General features: G+C 56.9%; 1 protein-coding gene across 1 annotated transcript in view; it reads left to right on the top strand.

Annotated features, from left to right (window-relative positions):
- The window catches only part of DSCAML1 (DS cell adhesion molecule like 1), a 324,313-nt gene that overhangs the window by 227,107 nt on the left and 77,529 nt on the right, over nt 1-19,677 (top strand). The window contains exons 3-7 of the mRNA XM_062197103.1: nt 2,789-2,935; nt 9,812-10,090; nt 12,812-13,087; nt 15,894-16,190; nt 17,693-17,965. Coding sequence (XP_062053087.1) covers nt 2,789-2,935; nt 9,812-10,090; nt 12,812-13,087; nt 15,894-16,190; nt 17,693-17,965 — 1,272 coding nt within the window. The remainder of the gene's footprint in view (nt 1-2,788; nt 2,936-9,811; nt 10,091-12,811; nt 13,088-15,893; nt 16,191-17,692; nt 17,966-19,677) is intronic.

Raw genomic sequence — 19,677 nt, 5'->3', positions numbered from 1 at the left:
TGAAAAATGACGGGAGAGCATCCACGTTTGACTTCCGGATGTCACAACACGGAGACACAGCAGCACCTGCGGGGGCCCGCGGCGGGGGAGCCAGGCTGTCTCCGAGCCTCCTCCTCCGCTTCCTCTCCCACCACCAGCAGCGGGCCCCCAGGTCCCGCCCGCCCCACCAGCTTCCCTTTTGTCTTCAACACTTCAGCGCTGAGTGGGGTCTGCACAGTTGTGGAGGGGCGTGCTGGAGGGAACAGGTGGAGGGAGGGAGTGTCCACAAACTCCAGGTCCCAGGGGACAGGCAGGTTGCCAGATGGCTGAGCACTCACCTGGGGACCAACATAGACACACAGCCACTGTGCAGGGGAGGTGGCTGTGGGGGAAGACCAGGGTCTTCAGTAGACAGCGGGGAGATCCCAGGATGGGGCTTCTGCCCACTCCCACACTGGCCCTTGAGGTAATGAGTCAGTGCTATCTAGCCTGGGAGTCGCCAGTCTTGGTTCTTTCCCGCCCTGAGTGGTTGAGTCAGATGGTTGGAGCCCACCCTAAGCAAAGCACCTGGCACACAGGAGCTCCCGTGTTGTGGGGAGGGGGGGCAGAAAGTAGGCAAGGGGGCGATTTGGAGACTCATAGCTAAGCCAACTTCATTCCCAAGTGTGAGACCCGGTTGATGGAGTTACCTGAATCCATAGTTAATAACTATTATAACGAAAAGCCACACGCTGTTTAGCATAAACCGAAGCCAAGAGGCACAACAGCAACCCTCCCCGGTGTGAGGGAAGCACCAGAAAAATGGGTTCCAGCAGGTTCTGAAGGCAGCAAGGGAGATGTATGTAAAAGTCAGAGCTGCTGGCACCGCGGCTCACTAGGCTAATCCTCCGCCTGCGGCGCTGGCACCCCTGGTTCTAGTCCCGGTCGGGGCACCGATCCTGTCCCGGTTGCCCCTCTTCTAGTCCAGCTCTCTGCTGTGGCCCAGGAGTGCAGTGGAGGATGGCCCAAGTGCTTTGGCCCTGCACCTACATGGGAGACCAAGAAGAGGCACCAGGCTCCTGGCTTCAGATCAGCGCGGTGCGCCGGCCGCAGCACACTGGCCACAGCGGCCATTGGAGAGTGAACCAACGGCAAAGGAAGACCTTTCTCTCTGTCTCTCTCTCTCACTGTCCACTCTGCCTGTCAAAAAAAAAAGTCAGAGCTGCTAGCTTTGGGATGGACTGCTGAGAGAGGTAGTGAGCTCCCCGGCCCCAGAGATATTCAAATGAAAGGTAGAGTGTCTGTCAAAGACGGTGTCAAGCATGTTGAATTTTTCAACCCTGCAGTTCCTCAGCCTCCCCTACTTGGTGGGTGCCCAGCCCCAAAAGCCGAGACTTGGACGAGTGTGCATATGGGGGTCAGGGAACAGCACAGAATGTTCCTCACGGGAGGATGAGCCACAGTCAGCGCTCTTGTCACTGGTTCAGGAGGTGTCACTTGGTACGTGTGTGTATGTGAGTGTATGGGTGTGTCTCTGTGTGTCTGTGTGAGTGTGTAAGTGTGTGTGTGAGTATGTGTGTCTGTGTGTGTCTCTGTGTCTGCTCTGTCTGTATGACTGTGTATGTGTGCATGGGGGGAAGCAGACTTGTACATAACAAGATCTGAGTCACCAGGGGCAACCTGGTTCCTGACAAAAGCTGTGTCCAGTATTAGCTTGTCACCCTCTCCCGTGCTTCCGTGGCTCTAAGTCACTGTCACCACTCCTGAGGGAAGTGCCTTCCTGGGAGGAGCAACCACCCCCAGAGAGCGGGCAGAGGGACCCAGTCAGAGACTCGTCTCGGTCTCCATGGGGGACACTGCCAGACACCTAGGGGGTCCAGAATCTGCATAAAAGCCCTTCCCAAGGCTCAGGTCCACACTTAGCTCAAGGTCAAGGTTAAGACCCTGGACAGGAACATGCACTCCACCTCTGGGTGGACTCCAAGGTCGCATCGGGCAAAATGGGCACACAGCTGCCGGAGCCTCCTGCTTCCTGCTGAGGCCTACAGTGCCGGCAGGGATAAGGTCAGGCACAGTGCCCAGCCCTTCCTCTGCCTGCACGGAGTGGGTGTCCCCGAAACACTGGCAGACTGTTCCTGGGCATTTGCATCCCCGTGTCCCCACTCGTGGTATAGCTTAGCTCAGAAGTCATCGGTTGTGTGCGTAAGCGATTTAAATTGAGAGAAAAGGATTCAGGCTTGTGTTTGGTTCAATGCAGCAGGAGTGCTGGGAGTCAGAAGATGGCAGATCCAGTCCCCTTGCTTGCTGTGTGACTCGTGCTGGTCACTTGGCCACCGAGCAATGAATGTGACAGAGGAAAGGAAAGATGAGGGTTGATATCCACTGAATGGACACTTGCTGTGTACCAAACACTCGATCATTTTCTAATCCATAGAGTCACCCTGTGACGTATTATTTGCACCCTCTTACACAAGTAAGATTCAGAGAGGTTAAGCAACTTTCCCAAGGTCACACTGCTAGTAAGTAGAACAGCCAGATGGCGGGACTGAGATCCCAGCCTGACTCTGAACCCCAGCTTCTTTCTGTTAAACCCTGATGCATCGATACTTAAGGGAACAATTGCTGTAATTTCTATTTGTCATTTTGATGGTGTGTGGGAAATCCTCACCCATCAGAGATGTTCCCCCGCCTCTGAGGCTGCACCAAGCTCCCCCTCGTCTCTCCATTGCCTCTTCTCTCTGGGCAACAGAACAGGCCTGGGAGAAGCCAGCTGCCAGCCAGAGCTGCCCAGGTTAGGCAGTAATAGACTCTGTCCTGATTGTGTCTCCAGAAAACAGGTTTTTTATTACTTCCCACGGCGGGCTGTACATCTCTGACCTGCAGAAGGAGGACGCGCTGTCCACCTACCGCTGCATCACCAAGCACAAGTACAGCGGGGAGACCCGACAGAGCAACGGGGCCCGCCTCTCCGTGACAGGTAGGCCGGGGCGCTGGGGAGGGAAGCCACGGGTTCATCCCATCAGCAATCGAGAAGTCCCCTGTGTGCTCCAGAAGGAGATGAAAGAGGCCAGCTACGGAAGGCACTGGGGAAGACCTTGTCCAGTTTGGATGTGGGGTCTGTACTCCCCTGGAGACCCAGCATATATCCATCTATCCAGCAGTGGGGGCTGTGTAGCCCACCCTCCTGTTCCTTTCCTTGCCTTCCCCATCAGGAAGCTCATAGACAAAATTGATGCTCACAGGGACTGTTCACCTGCAAGTCAGGGCGTTTGCATCTCCTGGGGTCTGAGTTTCTGCACAATTCTGTTTTACCCATGAGTACATGTGTCTCTTCACCTCTTGACATTGCAGAGCAGGCAGATTATAATGTTTTAAGATTTATTCTGGCCGGCGCCGCGGCTCAACAGGCTAATCCTCTGCCTTGCGGCGCCGGCACACGGGGTTCTAGTCCCGGTCGGGGCGCCGGATTCTGTCCCGGTTGCCCCTCTTCCAGGCCAGCTCTCTGTTGTGGCCAGGGAGTGCAGTGGACGATGGCCCAAGTGCTTGGGCCCTGCACCCCATGGGAGACCAGGAGAAGCACCTGGCTCCTGCCTTCGGTTCAGCACGGTGCGCCGGCCGTAGCGCGCCGGCTGGAGGTTGAACCAACGGCAAAGGAAGACCTTTCTCTCTGTCTCTCTCTCTCACTGTCCACTCTGCCTGTCAAAAAAAAAAAAAAAAAGATTTATTCTGTTTATTTGAAAGGCAAAGTTACAGAAGGATCGAGGGAGACACAGAGAAAGCCAGAGAGAACTTGCACCCTCTGGTTCATCCCCCAGATGGTCCCAATGGCCCAGGCTGGGCAAGGGCCAAACACAGGAGCCAGGAACTCCATCTGACTCCACTTCCGATTCAGCTTTCTGCTAAAATGCCTGGAAAAGCAGCGGAGGATGGCACAGGTACTTGGGCCCCTGCACCCACATAAGAGACCCGGGTGAAGCTCCAGGTTCCTGGCTTCAGCCTAACCCAGCCCTGTCCGTTGCTGCCATCTGGGGAGTGAACCTGTAGATGGAAGATCTCTGTGTGTGTCTCCCTCTGTCTGTAACTCTGCTTCTTAAGTAAATAAATAAATAAATAAATAAATCTTGAAAAAAAATCAAAGAAGAAAGTGGAGCAGCCAGGACTCAAACCAGGGCTTATATGAGATGCCGGCATTGTGGGCGGTGGCTTGACCCGCTGTGCCACAGCACCAGCCCTGAAGAATATAACTGTAAACAGTTCATTTCTGAAGGGCTATTATTGTAGCTTCCTGGGAGGGATGGAAGCTGGTATTTGCTGGATGGCCCTATGGACCTGGGAGTTCCCTCATTGGCTGGCTGTAAAGCACCGTGGCAGCCCTATGAGGTGCTGTTCTCCCTAATTTAACAGGTGAGAAAACCACAGCGTATGGAAACCAGGCAACTTGCAGGGGAGACACAGCGGCTAGAATGCAAACTCTGGGCCCCTTGGCCCTGGGCTCCTCCTAGCCGCAGCCCTCCCCACCCCACGGCACTGGCTGGGTGCCCACCCCAAGCTGTAATCCCAGAGTGGAAAAGCAGGCATACGGCGCCCCTCCAGCTTCCTGGTCTCCAAACCTTTTTTGATAGCAATCCCCAGGCAGACGATTGTATTATAACCCGGGCAACACACACTGATATTTCTGTTCTATTTTACCTTATTTTCATTTTCCCAAATGCTGATCTCAACTTCCCAAAGGGGTTTCACCACCTCCTAATAGATCGCAGCCTGCAGGTTGCAAATCTGAGATGGGAGTGGCTTTTGGAAGCAGGATGATCTAATAGTGAAAACAGGGGGCTTTGGGGATGAGACCCCCCCGTCGTCACACAGGGCCCCCCCGCCAGGCCTCTGGGATAGGAGCTGGTCTGATTGCCTGCCCTGGATCCTGTCTGCCCCTGGTGTTCTGTGGTTTGGTGAGAGCCACCCCAGCGTCACTCTCTCAGGGGCCTCCTTTGCCTAACACATTCGGAGGCAAAAACAGGACAGCAGGAGCTGGGAGGACAAGGACCGTGCTCCCCGACTCACTCCATGTCTTCCGCGCCTGGCACACAGTTGGCGCTAAGTAAATATTTACGGCATTATCGAGGCCAAGGGAAACCGCTGTCACATGCGGAGGCATCGGGCTGCCCTATGCGGGCGCTGTCTTTGTGACTTAGCTTTGGAATCTGCAGTCCCATTCCCAAATGTGCTGGGACTTGTTTAGAGGCTGTTTTGCATCTTATTTGCATGCTTCTCCCACAATGTGGGAAGGGCGCCGAGACCCCGCCTTATGCAGAGCTGCTCCGTTTCCCCACCCCCACCTCCAGCCAACCCCTCCATTCTCTAACCACTCAGGCCGACCTCCAGCTTCCAGGGGGAATTTCGGGGGAGTTCCTCAAAAAAAGACATTTGTAAAAACAATGTTAACCGATACATAAAAATTGCATGTATTTATGGAGTACCAGGTGATGTTTCAATGCACGTATATCCATCCACGTTGTTTACATCAGGGCAAGCGAGCTCTCTCCTCAAACAGCCAGCATTTCTTTAAGTCCTGCCTTCTAGCTTTTTTTTAAAAAAAAAAGTACAATCTCATTAACTATAGTCACTCTACTATACAAGTCTTCCTCCTGTCCAATTGTAATAAAAAGGCATCCTTTTAAAATTTATGTATGTATGTATTTGAGAGGCGGAGAGACAGAGACAACGAGCTGGTTCTCCCAAAAGGGAGCTGGGGACTTAATGTGGGTCTCCCAGATGGTGGCAGGACCCCAAGTACCTGAGCCATCCCCACTGCCTCCCGAGGTCCACATTCACAGGAAACTGGAGTTGGGAGTGGGACCCAGATGCTCTGGTACGGGCTGTGGGCATCTCAAGGGCTTGGTTCAATGCCCACCCCTAGAGCACGATTCTCAAAACTGGAGAACCTGCCACCCTTCCCATCCCCCAGCAGCTGTGAGGAAAAGGGCCAGTGGAGGAGAGTGGGAGGAACCAGCACCAGCTAAAGTCCCATCTGAGAAATGGGAGTGAGGCTGGAATGTACCCTGAGGGATGGGAGGACAGAGGCAGAGAGATACAGGAGGGGAGAACAGAACCGAGAGACAAAGGAAGACCTAGGAGAAGGGAAGGAGGAGGGAGCCCTGGGGACAGAACGGAGGGAGGCGGGGCGAGGGGAGGGAGCCGTGCAGTGACGCGGGCCCTGATGTGATGTGATGTGATGTGGCAAGGCTGCTTGTCGGCAAGCTGCTTGTCTCGGCAAAAATGCAACTGATACCAGAGAGGCAATGCAGAGGGGAATTGTGGTGGGGAGCCAGTGCCCCAGGCTCCCCGCCCCGCCCTCCCCACTTCAGATCTCCTGGGGGTGGGGGGGTGGGTCAGCATCCCCTGAGATGCCCCAGGGTCTAGCGGCCAGGGCCGTAGGGGCTGTGGGTACCCAGCTCACAAGGGAGAGGAGTGGGTGAGATGATGCGTGGGACGATGTGTTGGAGATGGTGGTGGCAGGAGCCACCCTGTGCTCACGTCTTCAGTGCCCACTTAGTGCTAGCTATGGTGGGAGCAGGGCAGCAGGGAGTCAGTGATGGGACACACTGTTAAAGAGTGTTTAGGAATCCGGCCAGAGCTTCTGTCTCAGCCTCACCACTTCCTGGCTGTGCAACCTGGCATCGAAGGAAAAGCATCTCCAAACTACAGCTTCTGGATCTGTTAAAGTGGGAGCGACAAAATGGACTGAAAACAAAACCTGATTCTGTAGATAAAAAGCATGGCCGGTTCAGACCTGCAGGGAGCCCCGGACAGGCAGCTGCTGCCCTTGCTGCCGGAGTGGTCTTTACCGCTGTTCTGCGGCTGCTGGGCTATTATGATGATCCCTTCCACATTTCCAAAGAGGGTGGGGAGGCCGTTTTCCATTTTCCCATGTTTTCTAAGTGAGAAGAGGCAGTTGCAAGAGTAATTTGAAACCCCCACCCCCCCAAATTCAAGTCCATCACAAGGATTCTCTACATACAGTGCCTGTGAGTTTACCTAGCACTTACTCCAGGCCCAGGCCACGCCCCCACCCCACCCCACCACCCCACTCCCAAGAACAGAGTCAGGTGCAGAAGCTCTGTCCTAAGCCCTGGGTGCCTTGGACCTGCGGCCCAGCCCAGCCCTGCCCCAGTGCACAACCCTCAGCAACTCCTCAGGCGGGCCATCTGTCTCCCCCAGCCCCATGCCAGCGCTGGCAGCACCCAGTCCCCCGGGGCTGCTGCCGCGTACACGCCACAGCGTTTTACTTCTGCTCGCAGTAATGAAAGAGGTTTCTCTCCCTCAGAATTTAATTTCACGCCTGAGCCTCGGTGATTAATTCCCTCCCCCCCGCCCCTTCCTCCAGCCGCCCCTCGCTTGTAAATTCTGCAGAGTGCCACGGAATTTGTGTATTTTGCATCAATTAAGTGTCACATTGAGTAATTCTTCCCTGGCACCAGGTTTTTGTTCATCCCAGCCTTTCCCATCGGGTTGGGCGCTGAGGGAAGAGGCCACAGAGTCTGGCAGGGAAGAAGTAATTGCCCTGCACATCTGCATCTCGAGGAAGCTTCTGGAAAGCGCTGTGACCCACATTTCGCCATGAGTTGCCCACAACAGCCTTGTGAGACCTAGAGGCTGTGTTATCACTGCCACCACACATCTGGGGAGACCCAGGGTCTGAGAGGTCACTAGACTCATCCAAGGTCACCTGGCTTTCAGTGAGAACCCTGGCTCCTTCTCCACCCACAACCACCTCCTGAAGAGCCCCCCCGGGGGTGGGAAGAGAATGTTCTTGAAGGTCTTTCCCCTGGAGGGAAGCTCCACAACCCATCCCTCTCGAGGGCAGACGAGCAGAGGCACAGGAAGTGCCCATGAGTGATGAAAAGAGCCCATGGGTCAGCAGGCCCCCTCCATTCACTCCCAGGCCAAGTTGAGGATTTCAGATGATTCCACCTTAGACCCTACTTCCTAACCAAGCAGGCTTCTGATCTTTGCTATGCCCCGTGATCCTGGGGAGGCCCCTGGCCCCTCTCTGACCCTAGCAGCCTGCTTTGCTGCCCTCCAGGGTGGTCCTGAAGCCAGGTCTTCAAGTTCTGCCATGTGGGTTTTATCCAGAAAGAGCAGGCCACAGGCCCACCCCATACCCTCGGCCGCTGATGGTTCACCAGCCCTGGGCCAGGCCCAGGAGGTACAGCCCTGGCTCCACACTGCCTCAAGGGCCCACTGTGTTGGGACAGAGGGACACATGGCTTGCTCTGACTGCTGCTGGGACGGGGAGGCAATAGGCTGGCTGGCGGCAGGGGTGCAGGGACACGCCCTCTCCCTGCAGGTTCTTCTAGACTTTCTAAAAGCTTTGCCCTGTGCTCATGGTCCCTGTTCAAAAAGAAAAAAAAAAAAAAAGCCCTTTAAAACTTTCCTTTAAACCAGGGGACGGATGCTGCTTGGAAATAGAATGAGAGGAGCTCTGTGGGAGGCAAAGGTGGTGGTGGTGGTGGGGGCACCCAGAGGTGGGGACGCTGACACTGGTCAGTGAAAGCTGAATGGGAGCCAATCGCCCGCCGTGGGCGGGCCCTGTGCTCCATGGTGGAGGCCTGCAGATGTGGGGGTGGGACTGAGAGAGGCTGGGCAGGCCCGGAGTGCTTGGACCAGATCCCAGCAGCCCTGGAATCAGGTCCTATTGCATGCAGGTAAAGGGGGCCTGTGGAAGTTTAAAAGTTGGGGGAGGTCTCCCAGGAGCAGAAAAGCCAGGGACAGGGAGGCTGAAGAGGGAGAGCAAGACTGGACAGCAGCCAAGACACCCTCCCAGAAATGGCACAGCAGGGTTAAGCAGCCACCGGCATCTCATATCGGAGCCCCACTGTGAGTCCCAGATGCTCCCCTCCTGATCCAGCTCCCTGCTGGGAAAGCAGTGGAAGATGACCAGGTACATGGGCCCCTGCCACCCATGTGAGGGACCCAGAAGGAATTCCAGGCTCCTGGCTTCAACCTGACGCAAACTCAACCACTGTAGCCTTTCAGGGAGTGAACTAGCGGATAGACAATGCCTTTCTCTCCTTCCCTCTCTTCCTTTTTCCCTCTCTCCCTCCCTTTCTTTCTATCACTCTAGTTTTCAAATAAATAAAAATAAATGGCATGAGTACCATACACAGGAACTGATCCCCAAGGGGCCTTGGTCTCCCGCAGTTTGGGGCCTGGGGTCTCAGGGCCACTGGTTTGGGAATGCAGAACACAGGAATGTCAGGGAGTGTGAGGAGTGCGAGGCGGGGGTGAGGGGGTCTGCAGAAGGGAAAAGCCCGAGTGCCTGAGCCCTTCTAGCACCAGTGGAAGTGCTGTGGCCTCTGAGCCTGTCCAGGGCACCCACAGGGGAAGACAAGGGAAGGGCAGGTAGACAGGGGCTCCTCCAGCCCAGGGTGAGACCCAGACAGAGGCTGATCAAGAACTGTGAACTTGGACGTCAGGATTCTCCTGGCCATCCCCGCTCCTGGCTGGCCAGACTGCAGGGACTCTGTGTTTAGACAGCTCTCACGCCCACCCCTCCCTCTCTGCCCCATCTTCTGTTTCTTCCTCTTCCATCTCCCCGTCTATCATTCTAGCCTGAATGCCAACACGTTCTCTGCCCCTCTGGCCCCTGCTCCCAAATGTGGTCCTCAGGGACTCTGCATGGCCTCAACGCAGGAGACAGAGCCCCCCACCACCCTGACACTCACTTGGAGCCATGCCAAGACCCACTCCCTGCAGGCACCAGTGGGCAGCAGGCTCCTGTCACCCTTTCTGCCCCAGCCCCAGCTCGATCCCCCTGGGGCCTGGCCAAGGGCTGCCAACACTCTCTGTCTTCCAGACCCTGCCGAGTCCATCCCCACCATCCTGGACGGCTTCCACTCCCAAGAAGTGTGGGCCGGCCACACCGTGGAGCTACCCTGTGCTGCCTCGGGCTACCCCATCCCTGCCATCCGCTGGCTCAAGGACGGCCGGCCACTCCCAGCCGACAGCCGCTGGACCAAGCGCATCACCGGGCTGACCATCAATGACCTGCGGACCGAGGACAGTGGCACCTATATCTGTGAGGTCACCAACACCTTTGGTTCGGCAGAGGCCACAGGTGTCCTTACAGTCATCGGTGAGTAGGGAGAGCCTTGTAGGCAGTCCCAGGAACATTTGAGGGGCCCGAAATGTGGACTGGGAGGACTGGGCTGGAAGCCGCACCTGCTCCGGAGATTATCCAGGCTGCGGATGGTAGCTGGGTGCTCTAGCAGTGCCCGTGGTTCTGCCCAGGACCATCAGCTCAGTGTCCTCTGTGAAAGGGGACAGTGAGCCCAGCCGGAGGTCACGAGGGTTAACTGGGACAACGAGGGTGGTGCTAGGAGCTCACTATGGGGTCAAGGCTTGGCTGGCTGGGGGAGGCGGTGTCTGCAGCCGTGGAAGCAGTGCTGATTCGAATCCTTTCGACAAGACATATGGCCCCAGCCTAGCGTGACATTCAGACCACGTAATGATGATTGGTGGAGGCAGTGACCCATCGGATCAGACACGAGCTATAAACAACGCAGTCAGCCTCCCCCGCTGTATCAGCCGGGCCTCGGCTCTGCCCTTTCCTGTTCTCCCACCCCCACCCGGCACAGAGCCCCAGGGGCCAGGGAGCCCCCAGGCAGGCAAAGAAGCCTAGATGAGAACTGGAGAGACCAGGGGTCACCCCTCGGCCCACTTACCCCCACCTCTTCATGCAGAACCCGACCTCAGGTTCCCCCCACCTGGAGAATGAAGCAGCTCCCTCCAGCTCTGGCACCCAGACTTCTCTGCTCTCTGGGCTGCAGTGGGGCTGGCAGTAGAGGCGCCTGGGGAATCCCACACCTCACGGGGGCAGCAGTAGCTTGAGCCCCTGAACGTGGCATCTGACAGTGCCGTGAGGGTCACTCTTTCCCAGGCTTCCCAGGAAGCCACCCAGCGGTGATCCTGCAGGAGGCTTCACCGTGCCTTGAAGCTTGGCCTAGGCAGCTCTGTCCCAGCTCGCCACCCATCTCATCAGCTAGGAGCTGCAAGCCTGCAGCCCCTGGGGAGGCCCAGAGACCCACAGCAGTGGCTGCCCGGGGCCTCCCGGGCCTGGTGTCTGACTCACTGAGCCCAGTCTGGGCCCAGTGTCCTCCCCCGGGTCAAGGAGGTCTGCACGATTGCCGGTGTTTCTCCGCAGTGCCAGGCAGAGGAAAGCTGGAAGAGTGAATGAGCTCCAAGAAATGCCGTGGGGTGGCCAAGCACGACTCAGATGCCCAGTAAATGCTGAGAGCCCTACCTCGGGGGCTGGGGCGCACCTGCCTCGTGTCTGAGCAAACCCTGGGCAGCACGGCAGGCCCCTTCTTGCCCTAAGCACCGTCCGGAAAAGTTCAGTCTAACATTTCTGTCTCCTCCTTGCCCACCCTCCTACACACACATACACATACATACACACACAGGCTCAGGAAATGGGTCAGGAGGGTGCATAGCTCCTTGGAAACTTGCAAACCTGACTCCAGGTAAATGCAGTGTCCACAGCTCCTGCCCCTGTGCCTACAGGCAAGCCAACACATACGTGTGCGTGCACACACACACATATATGCCAAAAATGCACATGTCCCTCCACACACACACGCACACATCTGTGGTGCCCACACACATGTACAGGTTGGTCCCTTCACCGTATCTGAGTATACTCCCACAGGAGTGCAATAAGTAACCACCTCCAGATGTGTGCACACCCACACTGCCCCTATACACAGAGGTCCTTGATTCTCCTCCACTCCTCAGCGCCCCAGCCCACAGCGGGCTCAGCTGGATGGGCAGGTTCAAGGAAAAGCAAATAGCTGTTCTCTGTCTCCCAGCCTCACCCACAGCCCTTCTCCCAGGCTCATAGGAAGAAAAGCCTTGCTTCCCCATATTCCACACCCACCCCCATTTTGCCACCAAGCCCATGCAGAGGCTGCAAGGAGACAGAAGCTGGCAGAGCCCTGGGATCACTGGCTGGTGACCGGGATAAGCAGGAAGGCACCTGCCTCTTTGCACACTGATGTTTCCCAGGCACTGGACAGAGGCTCTGGGGGAGCAGACAGGGAGAGCCGAGGGTGAAGTCATGTCTGCTTTGGCTGCACCCAACCCATGTGGGCCTGCAGTCTCCCCCTCTCCTGCAGGCTGCCTCCTTGGGGTCCCGAGCTCCCAGAACAGGAGTCCCCTGTACAGAGCCCTCAGCCCACGGAGAACAGGGAGAGAGGCTGGCTCAAGGCAGTTAACAATCACCATCAATAAACTTGGCTTGGGTCCTGGTAGTGACATAAAACTGAGAGATGTCGCCCTGCTTTCAAGCAGCTCCAAGTCCAGAGGGAGACACACAAAAGAGGTGATGAAAAGACAGTGTGGTCAGGGCAGGGCTAGCTGTGCACAGTAGGGCTGGAGGAGGGATCCCTAACTCAGCTCGCTGGAAGGCAGAGTGGTGTCCAGGAAGACTTCTTGGAGGAGGTGATCCAGGAGGTCAGTGTGAAGGATGAGTAGGGGTTAGGCAGAGAGTACTCTAGGCAGAGGCCCTGGAGCCAGAAGCAGCCCAGGGCAGGCATGCAGGTCCCTAATGCTCCAGACTGTAGGCTTGGGTGACAGCAGAAGGGGAGCCATGTTCCAGAGGCCTTGAGTGCCGCACAGAGTTGTTGGTGCTGCTGCAGCTGGGGGCAGGAACGTGGCCGCAGGGCAGAGGGCAGGAGTGGGGGAGGCAGGGGAGGCTGCAGAACCCAGGCCTTTTGTGGCCACTGCTTCCCCACCCCCACCCACACACACGGGCCGTCTCCCCGCAGTAAGTTCTGTTTCTCTCCCCCACTCTGCCCAGAGCCGCTTCACGTGACCCTGACACCAAAGAAGCTGAAGACCGGCATCGGCAGCACAGTCATCCTGTCCTGCTCGCTCAGCGGCTCCCCGGAGTTCGCCATCCGCTGGTACCGCAACACTGAGCTGGTGCTGCCGGACGAGGCCATCTCCATCCGCGGGCTCGGCAACGAGACCCTGCTCATCGCCTCGGCCCAGAAGAGCCACTCTGGGGCCTACCAGTGCTTCGCCACCCGCAAGGCCCAGACCGCCCAGGACTTCGCCATCATCGTGCTGGAGGGTGAGCGGGGACTCCAGGAGGAGGGGCGGGGCGGGGCGGGGCAGGGTCGCCGGATCCCAGCTGCCTGCTGCCTCCTCCTAGGGGGGAAGCCCCACGCCGCCTGGGCCCGCGCTCCCTGCTTTCCAGGCAGGTGCACGATCTCCCTGGCTCCTCTGTGTGCAGCGCCTTTGCTGTTTTGTGACCTGTTTTACAGTTGAGGGAACTGTGGCGACCATCACTTGGCCAAGATCCCAGGGGTCTGAATTCAAGCCTCTTCACCTTCCCAGTGCATTGCCTCAGCTCACCCACATAGCTAAAACCTCACCACTAGAGGGGACTTGGGATGGGAAAGGTTTTTGGTCTCCCAGAGCAGAGCCCAGAGTGCCAGGAGGCTCTGAGCTTTGGAATCTTCGCAGGGGCCTGGGTTTCCACCTGGTCTCTTTCCCTTTAAAGCTGCACCACGCAGGGTTCCTCGCCCAGCACCTCTGTGTAGAGTCGTTCAGGTTGTTCGCTGCACAAGTTGCCCAGGCAAGAGGAGGGTGAGAATGAAAGTCAAGCCTGCCAAGCCTTCCGCCGGGCTGCCATCACCCCGGGGGTGGCTCCTCGCCCTCATTTGCTCATAGGTGCAGTGGGTGCTGGCAGAAGCCCCACCCTTCCCAGCAAGTTCCCTGATTCTCTCTTAAAAAAAAAAAGTTACTTCAAAAAAAAATTTATTTATTTATTTGAAAAGCAGAGTTATAGAGAAGCAGAGGCAGAGAGAGAGAGAGGTCTTCCATCCATTGGTTCACTCCCTAAATGACTGGAATAGCTGGTGCTATGCCAATCTGAAGCCAGCAGCCAGGAGCCTCCTCCCAGCCTCCCATGTGGGTGCAGGGGCTCAAGGACTTGGGCCATCTTCTGCTGCTTTCCCAGGCCATAGCAGGGAGCTGGATCGGAAGTGGAGCAGCCAAGACTCGAACCAGCACCCATATGGGATGCCAGCACAGCAAGTGGCAGCTTTACCTGCTACACCACAGCGCCAGCTCCCCAGCTCTTTCTTTAGAGCTGTCACACACATATCCCCCAACCCCGGAAAAATCTACAATCCTGTTCCTTCCAAGAACTTTTCACTCTTGCAACAAAAAGTTCCCTCTGTCCAGCCCGTGGGTCTTCAGGGGACTGAGCCCTCCTGACCTCCTCCTTATGCTGGATCCCTGGTCTCTCTGCCCAGCAAGCAGGTGCACCAGCCCAGCATGCACTCCTCTTATCTCAGGAGGCCCCAGTCAGCCCTTCTCCAGCCTTCACCCACCTGTCCTTGGTGGAATGACCGAGACCTTGGAGGATGGGCAGCATTGACTGGCACACGGGAATGAGCCTGGTGACAGGGACTGAGAGTGGGGAAGGGGAGGGAGGCAGAGGATGGGCTGGGACCACTCCTGTGTTCTGCGAAGCTCCAGATTCTGCTAGGCTTTATTCCTGGGAGATGGAGAAACAGCAGAGTCTGGGGTCGTGTGAGTGCAGGTGGACTGTGAGAAGCACCGTGTTACACAGGGGTTATTTTCTTTTCTTTGCGACTTCTTAAAGTGCCTGATGCCCATTTTTAATCCTTTGCAAGGATCTTATGCGGGCTGGCCAGGACTGGTAATTACATCCCCATATCCCACATGAGGAAGCTGGGCAAGGAGGTTAATTGTCTTGCCCAAGATTGTTCTGTTAACCAAGACTTAAGGCCCAGCCCTAGGCTCCCCACCTCTGCCTTTGGCTGTGTCTGGACAATTTGCTTTTTTATTATGATTATTCTGTGAAAGGCTGAGACAGAGGCAGAGGTCTCCCATCCACTGTTTAACTCCCCAAATGCCTACAATACCACCGACTGGGCCAGGCTGAGGCCAGGAACCCATGACTCAATCTGGGTTGCTCATAGGTGCAGGGACCCAATGACTTGAGCCATAAGCTGCCGTTTCCCAAGGTGCACATTAGCAGGAAGCTGGAGTCGGGAGCAGGTCAGGGACTTGAACCGATATACTCCAATATGGGATGCAAGTGTCTTAATTGTTGCTCCCAATGCTGGCTCTGAAACTTGCATTTTAATGCCTTAAACTTAAGGTGTTTTGCTAACAGGGCTCCAACACCCACCCTTTCCTGCTGGCAGGATCACTTCCAGAGAGACTGGGACCACTCCACAGGGCCCTGCTGCTCCACATGTAGGGAACTTCCAGAAGTTCACGGACAGGTGGAATTAAAAGATTTATTTTGGTGCAAAATTTCTTGAAATCATAAACACAAGGGGTCGTCAAAAAGTTCGTGGAAGACATTATTTTAAAATTGTGCATAGTTTGCACCAACATAATTTTATCATTTAATTAGATTTTTCCGGGAACTTTTGAAGTTCACTTATGGTTCTACCCAAGTCATTTCTGAGCCTCTGTGTCTTTACTCATTTAGGGAGGAGACAGAGGTGAAAAAGGAACTGTGGAGAGGCACTAACGTGTATTAAGTCCCTATAAAGTGCCACACTGAGCCTCTGAAATGCATCGATTCACTCCATCCCCACAGTAAGCATTGGTGAGTGTAGTTAGTATCCCCCGCCTCCACCAGCAGCCGCTGTGGAGACAGGGAGAGGTTAAGTCACTCACCCAAGATTCGGCGCTAAGGGCAGACCCAAAGGCTGGAGTCTCCTGTGGACAGTAGTAACCTGGGGCTGTGGATTGCAAAGGAAAGGTTGCACATGACACTTCTTCGCTGTTAATGGCGGCTGTCTCCCTGCTCCCCCTGCCGGGTGGGTGACCCGGTGGGACGGTGTCTCCATGGCTCGGTGACCCTGAAGGGGGCTCCTCGCTCCCTGCAGACGGCACGCCCCGCATCATCTCGTCCTTCAGTGAGAAGGTGGTCAACCCCGGGGAGCAGTTCTCGCTGATGTGTGCGGCCAAGGGCGCCCCGCCCCCCACCGTCACCTGGGCCCTGGACGACGAGCCCATCGTGCGGGATGGAAGCCACCGCACCAACCAGTACACCATGTCGGACGGCACCACCATCAGCCACATGAACGTCACGGGCCCCCAGATCCGCGACGGCGGCGTGTACCGGTGCGCAGCGCGGAACTCGGTGGGCAGTGCTGAATATCAGGCGCGAATAAACGTAAGAGGTGCCTGTCTACATTTAAATATCAGAATAGGCTTTTGAGTTCCTTTGCCATCTCTGTGGTTCCCATTATTCTTGTGGTGATTAGTACTTACGATTGGTCGTCATTTTGATTTTAGTAGAGGTCTCTCCGCTCTCTCTCACCCCCTTTTCCCTGCCCGCCACAAGCCCCATCTTCCATTCTCATGTGTGAGTGTCTGGTACAGTCACCCCATCCCCATTCCAACCCCTCCAACCCCCCTTCTTCTCTCCCGAATCCCACATGCCCCACCACCCCCTCCTACTCATCCAGTCTCTGGGCCCCAGGAATGCTAAGCACCTGCTCACTTCTGCCAGTCCCCCCAGGGCCTTGCAATCACAAGGACAGCATGGGGCAGGGGAGCCAGGCTTGATCTGTAACACAGGTACCCATGAAAGCTGTGTTCCCAGTGTTCCCCCCAACCCTGCACTGAGCCAACCCACCTGCTCCAGGGAGTGTAAGCAGCCAGGAGCCAGGGCCTCATCTTCTCCCCAAAGGCTCAAACCATCAAGAGCAGGAGGCTGAGGCTGGATGAAGGCATCCCGAGGCGGGCAGCCTCTGGGAGTGGGGGGGAAGTGACCGTCCCCACATCCCTGTGGCGAGAGCTGAGTTCCCAAGGTCTTTGCATCCCTACGGGGTTCCGCTCATTCCTCATCTGGCCCTACCAGGGACCCCTGACCCAAGTGCAGAGGAGGAAGGCAAGGGCCAGTGGGTGCCGTGGCACAGGGGAGGGCAGCAGCAGTGGACGCTGTGCCAGGTCTCCAGACCCACAGGGGAAATGTGGGCCTCCGGGGTGCCCCCTCCTGAATCACATTCGAACTGGCCAGGGACACAGCTGCAGCACCCTGGGAGACTCTTGTCCTGTCCGCACTTCCTGGATGGAGACCTGAAGCCACAGAGTTCCTGGTCCCTCTGCAGCCCTGTTCCTGATGGTGGCTTCTGAGCCCCCACATAGGTCCTGAGAGGACACTCCACCCCTGGCCAGTGTGACCGGGGTCCCCGTTTACAGCCCCTTCTCTGGGCTCTGCGACACACACCTCCCTGCTGCAAGGGTCAGGCCACGCAGTGAGGACTGTCCTGGTGTCTTTCCATCTTTTCTGCATGTGAGATCTTTGGGCCCCAAGGCCAGGATAGGCCAGTAGCATGGAAATTCCAAAATCCCCACATTTCCCTTAACCCAGTCTCTTCTTGGCAAGGGGAGTAGCCGCTCACCCTGGCTGTATCTGAAACAGGTCTGTTGGCAACCATCTGAAGCCAGGGACCGAGTCTGAGAGCGACTGTGGGCCCCCTAGCTCCAGCCTCTGCCTTTAGCCTTGTGTAGAGGCCTCCCTCTCCCCCCGCCCCACACCCGATGTCCACCTCCCAAGTCTCAGGGGCCAGGCAACTGAGAAGAACACCACAAGACAGTGCCTGGCTGTCCCCAGCTGACGTCTTCCCTTGCCTCCCCTCTTCCTCCTCCTCCTCCTCCTCCTCCTCCTCCTCCTCAGGCCCCCCCAGCATCCGGGCGATGAGGAATATCACGGCAGTGGCCGGCCGGGACACGCTCATCAACTGCAGGGTCATCGGCTACCCCTACTACTCCATCAAGTGGTACAAGGACGCGCTGCTGCTGCCCGACAACCACCGGCAGGTGGTGTTTGAGAATGGGACCCTCAAGCTGACCGACGTGCAGAAGGGCATGGACGAGGGCGAGTACCTTTGCAGCGTGCTCATCCAGCCCCAGCTCTCCATCAGCCAGAGTGTCCACGTGGCCGTCAAAGGTAGGCCTCCCGACCCGCCCAGTTCAGCCCCCTCCAGCCAACCTTGCAGGCGGCAGCAGCAGCAGGCAATCCTGAGTGATGGGGCAGGGTGCGAGATAGTGGGTGAGAAGCTCCACAAACTGCAGAACAAAGCAGCGCTGGCCCAGGTGCTTGAGGGCTGTGCAGCAGATAGGGCAGGCAGGTTACCTCCTGGGCAGGAGGCCTGGTCCGACATGATGAGCTGCGATGGGCCTCTGATGTCAGGACAGGGCCAGCCAGAGATCACCACTGGAAGCCTGGGACGGAGGGAACCACAGTGAGCCCTGACTCCCTCCTGGGACACAGACAGGACAGCCCAGGCTGCTTTTACAGCACGGGGAAGGACCTCCCATCTGCTGGTGCTGCTTAAGCCTGGAAACACTGCCAAGGGCTCCAAAATCTCCCCCTACCCAGGCCCTTCACCCCTACCCAGCTGAGATCTGTATTTCATGCCTGGGAGTACAGCCCTGCAGTGAGCTACGGGCACACGTGTGAATGAATACAGGGGAACAAATGAATGAAGGAGCAAGTCCTAGGTGGCTGGGCCCTAGGCCCTGGGCCTGTGCAGGTGTATGAGTCTTTGGAACCCACAGGCCTGGAACTGTCTGGACAGCTGGTGAGAGGAAGGTGCCTGGTAGGTCGGGGGCAGGATGGCGAGAGACTGGACCCTGTGAGGCACAGCTAAGAAGAGGTCGGTGGAACCCAGGTGGCTGGGGGTGGGCAGTTACTGAATCCGAGGTGACCGTGACGGGTAAGAGCCAGGGTGGGCTGGGGCATTGGGAAGATGAGCAGGCAGCCGGTCTCTGCGGCCTGAGGCTCCGTTGCAGCCCGTGGCTGTGCCGGGGAGGAGGGACGGGGCTTCTGGTCTCCAGCCTGTGGTCATTACAATCAGGGCAGGGCTCAGTGTAGAGGGCGCACCTCTGCGTGCATCACTATTGAACCCCACAACTGCAGCTTACCTAATGCAGGCAGTGCTTCCTCCCCAAATCCCAGAGCAAAAGGCTGAGGCCTGGAAAGACTAAGTAATTTGTCATGTGCAGACAATTTTTCTGGTAACTCCAGAACCAGGAGAAGGGAAGGCTAGGGGTGGAATTCTGCCCCCAGATGCCCTTCAGGGATAAATACAGCATCCGGGACCACCTGGGAGGGAGAGGGGAGGGGATCCTGAGACTCTGAGAGCACCTGGCTTCGGGGGGTTCCCCTCCCCTGGGCGTCTGTGGCACCCCAGGGCAGTGAGGAAATAAGGTTCAGGAGACACGCACCCCTATCCACATCCTGCAGGGACTGTGGACCCTGGGGCTCATGAGAGGGAAGGGAAAAAGGAGAAGGCCCCAGCCTGCAGGGACTTCCTTGCTATAGGACTGGTGACAGATTGAATACGGCCACTGCTGACAGAGAGGTTGGTCTGGAGGGAGGGAGAGTTTGGGGATAGAGGCAGCATCTGGTTTTGGCCCTTCGAGCATGTGGGACCATGGGTCATACAGGTGGGAGGGCCGTGGACAGGAGATGAGTGGGTCCTTCCCGTGTGCCTCATACGTGCTCTGTCATCCGCATTCATCCTTGCCAGTACACAGGCTATGTCCTGTGCACCTGCGTACTTACCACCTGTCACAGTGCCAGACAGCCTGTGTGTGGGTGTGGGTGTGGGTGTGTGTGTGTCCAGGTCAAGTGAGTGACTTATGGGAAACCTCGCT

This window comes from Lepus europaeus, chromosome 7 (genome assembly GCF_033115175.1).
Source record: "Lepus europaeus isolate LE1 chromosome 7, mLepTim1.pri, whole genome shotgun sequence".
Classification (NCBI taxonomy): Eukaryota; Metazoa; Chordata; class Mammalia; order Lagomorpha; family Leporidae; genus Lepus; species Lepus europaeus.
This window is presented reverse-complemented; position numbering and strand designations above follow the sequence as displayed.